Source organism: Physeter macrocephalus, chromosome 10 (assembly GCF_002837175.3).
Source record: "Physeter macrocephalus isolate SW-GA chromosome 10, ASM283717v5, whole genome shotgun sequence".
In the NCBI taxonomy this organism is placed as follows: Eukaryota; Metazoa; Chordata; class Mammalia; order Artiodactyla; family Physeteridae; genus Physeter; species Physeter macrocephalus.
This window is the reverse complement of record NC_041223.1, coordinates 50,650,423-50,664,159: the sequence shown is the minus strand read 5'-3', so window position 1 is coordinate 50,664,159 and position 13,737 is coordinate 50,650,423. Positions and strand designations below refer to the sequence as shown.

The following is a 13,737-nucleotide window of genomic DNA, read 5'->3' as shown; positions in this document are numbered from 1 at the left end:
TAGTTTTCTGGTAGCATGTTTAGGATTATCTATGTATAGTATCATGTCATCTGCAAACAGTGACAGTTTTACTTCTTCTTTTCCAATTTGTGTTCCTTTTATTACTTTTTCTTCTCTAATTGCCATGGCTGGGACTTCCAAAACTATGCTGAATAATAGTGGCGAGATTGGACATCCTTGTCTTGTTCCTGATCTTAGAGGAAATGATTTCAGATTTTCACCAATGAGAATGATGTTTGCTGTGGGTTTGTCGTATATGGCCTTTATTATGTTGAGGTAGGTTCCCTCTATGCCTACTTTCTGGAGAGTTTTTATCATAAATCGGTGTTGAATTTTGTCAAAAGCTTTTTCTCTATCTATTGAGATGATCATATGGTTATTCTTTAATTTGTTAATATAGTGTATCATATTGATTGATTTGCATACACTGAAGAATCCTTGCATCCCTGGGATAAATCCCACTTGATCATGGTGTAAGATCCTTTTGATGTGTTGTAGGATTCTGTTTGCTAGTATTCTGTTGAGGATTTTAGCATCTATATTCATCAGCGATGTTGGTCTGTAATTTTCTTTTTTTGTAGTATCTTTGTCTGGTTTTGGTATCAAGTTGATGGTGGCCTTGTAGAATGAGTTTGGGAGTGTTCCTTCCTCTGCAATTTTTTGGAAGAGTTTGAGAAGGATAGGTGTTAGCTCTTCTCTAAATGTTTGATAGAATTCACATGTGAAGCCATCTGGTCCTGGACTTTTGTTTGTTGGAAGATTTTTAATCACAGTTTCAATTTCATTACTTGTGATTGCTCTATTCATATTTTCTATTTCTTCCTGGTTCAGTCTTGGAAGGTTGTGCTTTTCTAAGGATTTGTCCATTTTTTCCAGGTTGTCCGTTTTATTGGCATAGAGTTGCTTATAGTAGTCTCTTAGGATGCTTTGTACTTCTGCGGTGTCCACTGTAAATTCTCCTTTTTCATTTCTAACTTTATTGATTTGAGTCCTCTCCCTCTTTTTCTTGATGAGTCTGGCTAACTAACGGTTTATCAATTTTGTTTATCTTCTCAAAGAACCAGCTTTTAGTTTTATTGATCTTTACTATTGTTTTCTTTGTTTCTTTTTCACTTATTTATACTCTGATATTGTTTTTTTAATTAATTTATTTTATTTATTTATTTTTGGCTGCATTGGGTCTTTGTTGCTGCGCACGAGCTTTCTCTAGTTGTGGCGAGTGGGGGTTACTCTTCATTGTGGTGCGCAGGCTTCCCATTGCAGTGGCTTCTCTTGTTGCAGAGCATGGGCTCTAGATATGCGGGCTTCAGTAGTTGTAGCACACGGGCTCAGTAGTTGTGGCTCGCAGGCTCTAGAGCACAGGCTCAGTAGTTGTGGTGCACATGCTTAGTTGGTCCGCATCACATGGGATCTTCCTGGACCAGGGCTTGAACCTGTGTCCCCTGCATTGGCAGGTGGATTCTTAACCACTGTGCCACCAGGGAAGACCCTCTGCTCTATCTTTATGATTTCTCTCCTTCTACTAACTTTGGGCTTTGTTTGCTCTTCTTTCTCTAGTTCCTTTGGGTATAAGGTTAGATCGTTTATTTGAGATTTTTCTTGTTTCTTGAAGTAGGATTGTATTGCTATAAACTTCCGTCTTAGAACTGCTTTTGCTGCATCTCATAGGTTTTGGATTGTCATGCTTTTGTTGTCATTTGTCTCTAGGTATTTTTTGATTTCCTCTTTGATTTCTTCAATGATCTCTTGGTTATTTACTAACATATTGTTTAGCCTGCATGTGTTTGTGTTTTTTATGTTTTTTTCCCTATAATTTATTTCTAATCTCATAGCGTTGTGGTCAGAAAAGATGCTTGATATGATTTCAATTTTCTTAAATTTACCAAGTCTTGATCTGTGACCCAAGATGTGATCTATCCTGGAGAATGTTCCGTGCGCACTTGAGAAGAAAGTGTAATCTGCTGTTTTTGCATGGAGTGTCCTATGAATATCAATTAAATTTATCTGGTCTATTGTGTCATTTAAAGCTTGTTTTTCCTTATTAATTTTCTGTTTGGATGATCTGTCCATTGGTGTAAGTGAGGTGTTAAAGTCACCCACTATTATTGTGTTACTGTCAATTTCCTCTTTTATAGCTGTTAGCAGTTGCCTTATGTATTGAGGTGCTCCTATGTTGGGTGCATATATATTTATAATTGTTATATCTTCTTCTTGAGTTGATCCCTTGATCATTATGTAGTGTCCTTCCTTGTCTCTTGTAACATTCTTTATTTTAAAGTCTATTTTATCTGATATGAGTATTGCCACTCCAGCTTTCTTTTGATCTCCATTTGCATTGTATATCTTTTTCCATCCCCTCACTTTCAGTCTGTACATGTCCCTAGGTCTGAAGTGGGTCTCTTGTAGACAGCATACATATGGATCTTGTTTTTGTATCCATTCAGCGAGCCTGTGTCTTTTGGTTGGAGCATTTAATCCATTCACATTTAAGGTAATTATCGATATGCATGTTCCTACTACCATTTACTTAATCGTTTTGAGTTTGTTTTTGTAAGTCCTTTTCTTCTGTTGTGTTTCCTCCCACTTAGAGAAGTTCCTTTAGCATTTGTTGTAGAGATGTTTCTGTGGTGCTGAATTCCCTTAGCTTTTGCTTGTCTCTAAAGCTTTTGATTTCTCCATCAAATCTGAATGAGGTCCTTGCCTGGTAGAGTAATCTTGGTTGTAGGTTCTTCCCTTTCATCACTTTAAATATATCGTGCCACTCCCTTCTGACTTGCAGAGTTTCTGCTGAGAAATCAGTTGTTAACCTTATGGGAGTTCCCTGGTATGTTATTTGTCATTTTTCCCTTGTTGCTTTTAATAATTTTTCTTTGTCTTTGATTTTTGTCAGTTTGATTACTATGTGTCTCGGCATGTTTCTCTTTGGGTTTATCCTGCCTTGGACTCTCTGTGCTTCCTGGACTTGGGTGGCTATTTCCTTTCCCATGTTAGGGAAGTTTTCAACTGTAATCTCTTCAAATATTTTCTTGGATCCTTTCTCTCTCTCTCTTCTCCTTCTGGGACCCCTATAAGGAGAATGTTGGTGCATTTAATGTTGTCCCAGAGGTCTCTTAGGCTGTCTTCATTTCTTTTCATTCCTTTTTCTTTATTCTTTTCTGCAGCTGTGAATTCCAGCATTCTGTCTTCCAGGTCACTTATCTGTTCTTCTGCTTCAGTTATTCTGCTACTGATTCCTTCTAGTGTATTTTTCATTTCAGTTATTGTATTGTTCATCTCTGTTTGTTTGTTCTTTAATTCTTCTAGGTATTTGTTAAACATTTCCTGCATCTGCTCGATCTTTGCCTCCATTCTTTTTCCGAGGTCCTGGATCATCTTCACTATCATTATTCTGAATTGTTTTTCTGGAAGGTTGCCTATCTTCACTTCATTTAGTTGTTTTTCTGGGGTTTTATCTTGTTCCTCCCTCTGGTACATAGTCCTCTGCCTTTACATTTTGTCTGTCTTTCTGTGAATGTGATTTATGCTCCACAGGCTGCAGGATTGTAATTTTTCTTGCTTCTGCTGTCTGCCCTCTGGTGGATGAGGCTCTCAAAGTGGCTTGTGCAAGCTTGTCCTCTGCCTTTACATTTTGTCTGTCTTTCTGTGAATGTGATTTATGCTCCACAGGCTGCAGGATTGTAATTTTTCTTGCTTCTGCTGTCTGCCCTCTGGTGGATGAGGCTCTCAAAGAGGCTTGTGCAAGCTTCTTGATGGGAGGGACTGGTGGTGGGTAGAGCTGGGTGTTGCTCTGGTGGGCAGAGCTCAGTAAAACTTTAATCCACTTGTCTGCTGATGGGTGGGGCTGGGTTCCCTCCCTGTTGGTTGTTTGGCCTGAGGCAAACCAGCACTGGAGCCTACAGGCCCTTTGGTGGGGCTAATGGTGGACTCTGGGAGGGCTCACACCAAGGAGTACTTCCCAGAACTTCTGCTGCCAGTGTCCTTGTCCCTGCAGTGAGCCATAGCCACCCCCTGCCTCTGCAGGAGACCCTCCAACACTTGCAGATAGGTCTGGTTCAGTCTCCTATGGGGTCACTGCTCCTTCCCCCTGGGTCCTGATGTGCACACTACTTTGTATGTGCCCTCCAAGAGTGGAGTCTCTGTTTCCCCCAGACCTGTCAAGGTCCTGCAATCAAATCCTGCTAGCCTTCAAAGTCTGATTCTCTGGGAATTCCTCCTCCCGTTGCCAGACCCCTAGGTTGAGAAGCCTGAGGTGGGGCTCAGAACGTTCACTCCAGTGGGTGGACTTCTGTGGTATAATTGTTCTCCAGTTTGTGAGTCACCCACCCAGCAGTTATGGGGTTTGATTTTATTGTGATTGCACCCCTCCTACCATCTCATTGCAGCTTCTCCTTTGCCTTTGGATGTGGGGTATCTTTTTTGGTGAGCTCCAGTGTCTTCCTGTCGATGATTGTTCAGCAGTTAGCTGTGATTCCAGTGCTCTCACAAGAGGGAGTGAGTGTACATCCTCCTACTCTGCCATCTTGAACCAGTCTCCCCCTACACAATTTTTAAAGTTACTTTCCATTTACAATTATTACAAAATATTGGTTATATTCCCCATGTTGTACAATAAATCCTTGAGCCTATCTTATACCCAGTAGTTGTACCTCCTACTCCCCTACCCTTATATCACCCCTCCCACCCACTGGTAATCACTAGTTTGTTCTCTGTATCTGTGAGTCTGTTTCATTTTTGCTATAATCTAGTTTGTTGTATTTTTTATTTTCCACATATAAGTGATATCACACAGTATTTGTCTTTCTCTGTCTGATTTATTTCACTTAGCATAATGCCCTCCAAGGTCAGCCATGTTACTGCAAATGGCAAAATTTCATTCGTTTTTATGGCTAAGTAGTATTCCAGTGTGTGTGTGTGTGTGTGTGTGTGTGTGTGTGTATGTGTGTGTGTGTGTAAATATATATACCACATCTTCTTTATCCATTCATCTGTTGATGAACACTTAGACTGCTTTCTTGTCTTGGCAATTGTAAATAATGCTGCTATGAACATTGGGGTGCATGTATCTTTTTAAATTAGTGGGGGTTTTTTCGAATATAACCAGGAGTGGAATTCCTTCCAAATTGGAAGGGAAGTAGTAAAACTGTCACTGTTTGCAGGTTACATGATACTATATGTAGAAAATCCTAAAGATGCCACCAGAAAACTATTAGAGTTCATCAGTGAATTCAGTAAAGCTGCAGGACATAAAATTAATATACAAAAATCAGTTGCATTTCTATACACTAACAATGAAGTATCAGAAAGAGAAATTAAGGAAACAATACCACTGTAGCAAAAAGAATAAAATACCTAAGAATAAACCTACCTAAAGAGGCAAAAGACCTGTACTCCAAAAACTATAAGACACAAACAGATGGAAAAATATGCTGTGTTCTTGGATTGGAAGAATCAATATTGTTAAAATGGCCATACTACCCAAGGCAATCTATAGATTCAATGTAATTCCTATCAAAATACCAATGGCATTTTTCACAGAAATAAAACATAAAATTTTAAAATTTATATGGAGACACAAAAGACCCCAAATACCCAAAACAATCTTGAGAAAGAACAGAACTGGAAGAATCACACTCCCCGACTTCAGACTATACTACAAAGTTACCATAATCAAAGCAGTATGATACTGGTACAAAAACAGACACGTAGATCAATAGAACAAGATAGAGAGCCCAGAAATAAAGTCACACACTTATAGTCAATTAATCTGTGACAAAGGAGGCAAGAATATACAAAGGAGTAAAGACAGCTCTTTCTAGCCAGCACCGAGTGATTGGCATCTCTTGGGACAACTGGCACAAGTGCCGCAAGACTGGGGGCAAGAGAAAGCCTTACCACAAGAAGCAGAAGTATGAGCTGGGACACCCCACTGACACCAAGGTTGACCCCCGCTGCATACACACAGTCTGTGGGTGGGGAGGCAACAGGAAGTACCAGGACTTGAGGCTGGATGTGGGGAACTTCTTCTGGGGCTCAGAGTGTTGTATGTGCAAGACAAGGATAACTGATGTTGTCTACAATGCATCCAACCACGAACTGTTCTGTACCAAGACCCTGGTGAAGAACTGCATCATGCTCATTGACAGCACACCATACTGACAGTGGCACAAGTCCCACTATGCACTGCCCCTGGGCTGCAAGAAGGGGGCCAAGATGACTTCTGAGGAGGAAGAGATATTAAACAAAAAACAATCAAAAAATTCAGAAGAAATATGATGAAAGGAAAAAGAATGCCAAAATCAGCAGTCTTCTAGAGGAGCAGTTCCAGCAGGGCAAGCTTCTTGCATGCATCGCTTCAAGACCAGGCCAGTGTGGCCGAGTAGCGGCTATGTGCTAGAGTGAAAGGAGCTGGAGTTCTATCTGAGGAAAATCAAGGCCTGGAAAGTCAAATAAATCCTCTTCCCTCCTATCTTAGCTCGTGTAATGTAGGTGTTTATTGTTCTGAAATTTAAAAAAAAAAAGATTCTACTGGCAATTTTACTGGGATCATGTTAAATGAATAGATTAACATAAGAAAGATTAAATCATTATGATGATGAGTCCTTATACCCAAGAACATGCTATGCTTTTGAATTTGTTCAAGTGTTATTTTAAATTCTTGAATAAAGTTTCCTTCTTATAGATCTTGCACATGTCTTAAGTTTATTTTTATCTTTTTTTTTGTTGCTTTTGTAAATGGTGTCTTCTCTGCCTTTATATATTCTGGTTATTCATGAAAGTGTATGTTTTTAATTTTTGTACACTGCGCTCAAATAGTTCATTAAATTCTCTTATTGCTTGATAGTTTTTCATTAGATTCTCTTGAGTTTTCCAGTATGCAATTATATTATCTACCAATAATGAGTGCTCCAATAATAATAATAATACATATGCATATAATAATAACAATTTTTAGCTCCTTCTTCCTAAATTTTACCCCTAAGATTCTTTGTCTTTTCTAATTGTGTTAACTATTATCTTAGGAACTGTGTTAAATAACCGTGATTATACACTGTACAATTTTGTTTATATAACATTCTTGAAATGACAAAATTATAGAAATGGAAAACAGATAAGTGGTTATCAGGGGCTAGGGAAAGAGGTGGGGAAAAGGAAGGTAGGTGTGGCTACAAAAAGGTAACATGATCCTGACAGTACTAGAAATGGTCTGTATCTGAACTGTATCATTGTCAATATACTGGCTGTGATATCATACTATAGGTTTGCCATTGGGAAAAGGTACATGGAATCTCTGTATTATTTCTTACAACTACATGCAAATCTATAATTATCTCAAAATAAGATTTTCTTTTTTAAAGAGCTCTAATCCAGTTTTTTTTAATGCTAATGACAGGTATCCTTATTTTTCTCTGACTTTAATAAGGATATTTTCATTGTTTCAACATTAATCGTGATGCCAACTGATATATCAAAGATGCAATTAATCCAAATATATCAGCAATCATGATAAATACAAATGGATTAAATTCACATACATCGATAGATGTATTATAGAAGTATCCATCCATTCCTTTCCATTGAGTTTTTTAAAAATCTGCAGAGGGCTTCCCTGGTGGCGCAGTGGTTGACAGTCCGCCTGCCGACGTAGAGGACACGGGTTCGTGTCCGGTCCGGGAAGATCCCACATGCCGCGGAGTGGCTGGGCCTGTGAGCCATGGCCGCTGAGCCTCCGCATCCGGAGCCTGTGCTCTGCAACGGGAGAGGCCACAACAGAGAGAGGCCCGCGTACCGCAAAAAAAAAAAAATCTGCAGAGACAATAGTCAAATGCAAATGTAATATTTGTACAAATGAGAGAGGGCAAGTGTGGCAAAATATTAACAACTGATGAATCTCATTGATGAATATATGAGAGTTCATTGTATTATTCTTATTCTCATAACTTCCAACTTTTATGTTTACATCTTTTTTTTTTTTTTGCGGTTCGCGGGCCTCTCCCGTTGCGGAGCACAGGCTCCGGACGCGCAGGCTCAGCGGCCATGGCTCAGGGGCCCAGCCGCTCCGCGGAATGTGGGATCTTCCCGGACTGGGGAACGAATCCGTGTCCCCTGCATCGGCAGGCGGATTCTCAACCACTGCGCCACCAGGGAAGCCCTATGTTTACATCTTTTCAAAAGAAAATTAAAAATTTTAAAGAGGTAAACTAAAACTCCAAATAGCAATGTGGGGCTCATATTCAATGGGTAGTTAAGTTGTTAGGATCTTTGTTCTGTTTAGGAGGAATACAGAAATACTGAATAATTTGATACGTTGTTTTAAAATTTCATAGTTAATTATATACATTTAAAATTTAAGGGTAACCAAGACGAATTTTTAAAAAATAGCTTTTGCAAGAAAACATACAAAAAAAAATAGCCCAATTTAAAAGAATTGAAATTTGTCCAATATGCCAATAATCACAATAAAGGTAAGTGAATTAAACATACCTGTTTAAAGACAGACTCTCAGATTGGATTTAAAAATACAATCCAGGCCTATACTTAATATGTCACTCTTACAGGCTACACATAAACTGAAACTATATCCAAAAAATATAAAAATAAAGGACTCTAGAATATCATTTAATATAAAACATATTTCCCCCCCGCCAAAAAAAAAAAGCTGGTATGGCAGAGCTAACAGCAGACAAAACAGAATTTAAGGCAAAGAAGATTTCTAGAAATAAAAAGTTACATAACTTATACACATGGTCCGATGTTCTTCCTGAAAGAATCTATCATTTTCCATTTCCAACAGCAAAGTGTGAATAGTATTCCCAACAAGCATTTCAATGTAGGGCAGTATCAATATATTGTTTATATTTGCAAACTCGATAAGCAAGAAGAAAAAGGAATCTTTTTGTAGATTAATTTCAAAGCTCATATTCTCTTAAACACAGCACCAAGCATACAACAGATGTTTTGCAATTAATAGCGGGCTGGCTGCCCAGGAAAGCAGAAACTGGCATTCCTTTCAGAGTCCAAGCGGGCACAGCCTCGGGGGCAACGTCCTGGGCGAGGGAGGACCTGCCCCCGCAGGGCTGAACAGGCAAGAAGTCAGCTGCACCTGCATCACCTGACCAGCAGCCACAACCCCATGGTCTACATCTGCTCTGAATTAATTCTCAGCAGCTTATTTCACTTCTATATAGCACAGGATTTACTTTCTATACAATCACCAGCAAAGCTGTTCAGTGCCCTGAGGCAGCAAACAAGAACAGTTCTTCCATGACCAAGTCTGAAGGACCAATTCCCTTCAATTTTACACAAAACTTTCATTAAAAACTCTTGACTAGAATTAGGTGCAGTTAGCAATTTCCAAAGAAATTGCCGATATATTTTCCCTGGAAACAAAGAGAAAAAAGAAAACATTTCTATAAAATTTAGTAAAAACTTACTGAAATTGTTAATAAAAATTCTTTGAATTTACAATCAAATGACAAACTGACGCCAGGCACTCTGCTGGAGGCTTTCACACTGTGTTCTCTGACCCAATTCTCAGAAACAATCCATTTAGGTGGTATCATTATCCCCATTTTACTGACAGTCAAACTGAGCACCAGAAAGGTTAAATGACTTGCCCAATGCCAAAAACCAACAAGAGCACCCATGCCTCAAACCTAGAGTAATGAGCTTACAGAGGTAAGCTCTAATGCAGTCCTGTTATTCATATTATCTTCAGCATGGTTATAACTGAAAATAATAATTCTCATTAACCAGCCTGGATCATTTAGGATACTCTGTGTAATAAAGTCTTCAGAAGAAAGCACCCATTATGATTAATATGAGCAGAAATCTCAGATTCTGTATTTCTAGTCATGTTCTGGAAAAATTCTTATGCATAGTGACAGCAACAAGCACTTCAGCCAAGAGAAGACAGTTAATCATTCCAAATAATGCTGGATCCAGGTGATATTATTCCCTGACAGACTGGGCTTCTCGTGCACACACTTTGGTGATACAGCTGCTCTCACTTGATGCTTTAGAAAGGTTTTCTGATTTACGGTTTGAAGTTGAAATTATCCAAGAGTTTTAAAAGCAGTATGAAAGCCACATGCATTTTACTGTCACCATCTCAAAATTCTGCCTTTCATTTTTGCCTACATTTTTGCCTGAGTTGCTGGAATGTACATATGGCTAAAGAGAAGAAGAAAAATAACTCCTTAAAATGGAAAACATCGTAAAACTATATGTGATATTTTAAAGTCATGAAGTGAAAACAAAACAACAAAACCCCTTTGGTTTCTACGGTCACTTGCAGGAAAAATAAGTGAAGGAGGCAAGGCAAACGCACTGACATTTTTTAGTGTGTTTTTTCCTATTTGTTTTCCCTGCCAGAGCTACATCGTATTTACCAGGGTCTGTACACATGCAGAGAAATGAAAACAGACCTTGCCTGCTGCAGGCCAGAAATGAGGTTTCCTTTAATCTGGCACCACGGAGCTTCTAGAAGCATGTCCTAATGGAAGCAATCACTCACCGATGGCTTTAGATTTTGTTGTTTTTGTTTTAAAGCATTCACCCAAAAAATCTCTATGAAAGAATACCAGTATCTTTTCAATTTTCAGCAAGGGACTCTTTTTTAAGCGACAAATACATACCTGGCATTTCTGAGCCAGATCACTTTCATTATTTATGGGGTTTTTTCCTCCATTTTTTTTTATTATGGTAAAAGACACATAACATAAAATTACCATCTTAATCATTTTTAAGTGTCATTATTAGTGTTTTCAATAAAATAATAGCCCTAAGAATATAAAAAATCCTTTAAAACATTTATCCTTTTTAAGTATCACTGTAAATATTTCTGCCGTCTCAGGAGCAGTGTTGTAAAAGGCATCATGCTTCAGCTACAGCATAAAGGTTTGCCCACTGCAGCTCCCATGGAGTTAATTAAACAAGCACAATTCAGGTGCCTACCTGGTTATCTGAAAACACGTTTTTCATATGAAATGTGGCACAGAAAAATTACATCCACAGATCATTTTTCGAAGTCAATTTTATCCTCACATTTTCCAAATCTTTGGCTAAAATATTATCCAAAAAAAGCAAAATGGCTTTGTGTTTCACCTCTTTTCTCTACTCAGTCTTTTCTTTGAAGAATGGGGGTGGAGAGCCAGGATGTAAAGAGCATTAAGGGGGAGCATCAAGACTCCTAAATGAACACAATTAATCAGTAGTTAGCTCTCTGAATAACCTAGAGTTGACATGCTAAAAGGGTCAAGCCTGTAATTTTCGGCTGCAAAAAACATGTCTATGAAGGTAACATGCAGCAAAAACAAAATAATATTCTGAAAAATGCTCTCACTTCTTTGGGTTCTGTTCAAAGATTTTAAGCAAAAACTCCTATATGTGTTTCATTAAGGCTCATAGCTATTAAATGCTAGTTACTCTCAATGGCAAATCAAAATACAAATACAAATCAAAATACAAAATTCAAAACACATGTTAAAAGAACACGAAATTCTTTGAAGTTGTTCTTGAAGAAGTTCCTGTTGTCCAGTTAAAGGAAGTTTTTGTTTTCTGTTTTTGGATTTTTTTTTAAGAGGAAGAAGAGGAGGAGGAAGGGGAGGAGGGGAAGGGGGGGCAAAAAGAACAATGCAGAGGAAAAGTCTTTATTAAAGATCAAGCAGCCAACTCAGATTTAAAATTGAGTTCCATGTACACTGTATCTCAGGAACACCCATTCTGGCATGTCCTAAATTACATGCCATCTCTGGATGGGAATAATAGGCCAAGATAGGCCAAACCCAAGAAGAGCTAGTAATCAAAGGCAAGAATTTCTCTAGTATCTACCTACAGAAAGCAATTAGTCACATCTAAAAATTGCTTTCAAAAAACGCAGTTCAAAGATTGAGTTTCCTTCTGCTATCCATTCACAATAAAATATTTGTAGAGATTTGACGTCTTTTGACATAATTATATCAGTTGCAATACACATAAAATGTCCATTCAATTTTACAAAGTACATTTTAATCAAAGCTACATGTATTTTCTGACCTTTAAGAGACTGGAGACTCAAAATCATTGTTACAACAGTGAGAAACATGATACACAAGCGATCTCTTATCAAACACAAACCTGGTTGTGATTACTTTTTGTATTTGAAGCTGACATAAGTAGTTTGCTCTGTCTGGAAATTTAAAATCAATTCCCAAATGGAAATGGTACTCTTGAGCCCACACCAGAGTTAGTTTCTTATTCTCCTTGCCCAGTCTTGGTCAAAACCTTAGCAATACTCAACAGCAACTAAAATCTTGAAATCAGTTTAAAATCTCTATCCTTGCCAAAACGTTATATCTACAGAGCTGACTCTATAAATAATGATAAGTGATCAGTAAGGTTAAAACTGGACCTTCAACTATCCAATCCTTGGTTTGCATTTAAAAAAAAAAAGCTTATGAGTTTGTTCACTTTAACTATGAAATCAAATGAAAAATCTGACCTTGTGATGCCCAAATTCATTCAAAATGGTTCTCAGTTTTCTGGTGTTGCTATATGGTTTTTGGGCAGCAACAGCTGGATGGGAGTCCCGCCAGTCGACGGACAAGCGGTGATACCAAAAACGCTCACTCTCCAGAACGTGAGCTGATTTAACAGTAGGATCAAAACGATGCACTTCACATCCATCATTGGCCATGCCGACCTCAAAATGGGTATCATCACTTCCCAGCCTGTAAAGAAAGAGGATGAAAATCAACAAAAAAATATATGGAGCAAAAGTGTTGTACTGACAAAAATGACAGTGCCAAGGTCAATTTTCTTAGTCATATCAAGCCTTCTGTTTTAACACATGGCTGGTTGTACACATTCCATAAACCTTCCTTCACAAAAGGCATTAAAGCTAAAAGCTTCTGGATAAAAGAAAGGAGAGAAATTATGTGCTAAATGCAGACCAGAGAATCACATGTTCAAACATGTAGAAGCATATCAAATTGATTTTTTTAAAAAAGATATAAACTATAGTAGCAATGAAACAAAGAAGACTATCTAGTCATCTTAAGAGATTTTCTCAGAATATGTCAAAAATATAAGTCTGAGCATCAGTTCCCTTAGGGAGAGGTGCATGGCCATGGTGCTGTGCATGCAGTTTGACTTAAAGACAACAGCTGTTTTCTTAAGAACGGAGTGCATTTTAAATAGTACAGTTAAAGAAAAAAGGCAGACGTATGTGGTTCTACTGGATCTAGTACTCAAGAAGCAAGAGGTATATCACCTAAATTCATATCAGCAGGGGGTAGAAATCATGAATTAATTGTACTTAAGTACCCAGTTAGGTAACACATATTTGTGGAACATTCATATAGTTACAAATTTTTAATTTACTCAAATATTCCTTAATTGGTGATGTTAAGATTCATAACTTTGATTAAAGCATCATTTTGAATGAAATAACATGAAATTAACCAAGAGAAGATGATTTTTTTTAAAAATGGTGATTATGACGTTTCTGCCCCAAATACTATAATTAGATATGCTTAAAGATACCAAAATCCCAGAGTATCTATAATGCATTGGCCAAACCTGAACCCAGGGCAGAAATGCTTCATCCTCTTAGACTCTACTATTACAGACTATTTTATAATTTGGAAATATACAAGCTTATTGGGTAACAATTTAGTTAACTAAAATAAGTCTTCAGGGCTTCCCTGGTGGCGCAGTGGTTGGGAGTCCGCCTGCCGATGCAGGGGACACGGGTTCGTG

General features: G+C 38.0%; 1 protein-coding gene and 1 pseudogene across 1 annotated transcript in view; one reads left to right on the top strand and one right to left on the bottom strand.

Annotated features, from left to right (window-relative positions):
- The window catches only part of LOC102991323 (40S ribosomal protein S8-like), a 26,472-nt pseudogene extending 20,022 nt beyond the window's left edge, over nt 1–6,450 (top strand).
- METTL24 (methyltransferase like 24) overlaps nt 1–13,737 on the bottom strand; it is a 115,352-nt gene that overhangs the window by 47,466 nt on the left and 54,149 nt on the right. Inside the window, exon 4 of the mRNA XM_024115565.3 lies at nt 12,479–12,707. Within this exon, the coding sequence (XP_023971333.1) occupies nt 12,479–12,707 (229 nt within the window). The remainder of the gene's footprint in view (nt 1–12,478; nt 12,708–13,737) is intronic.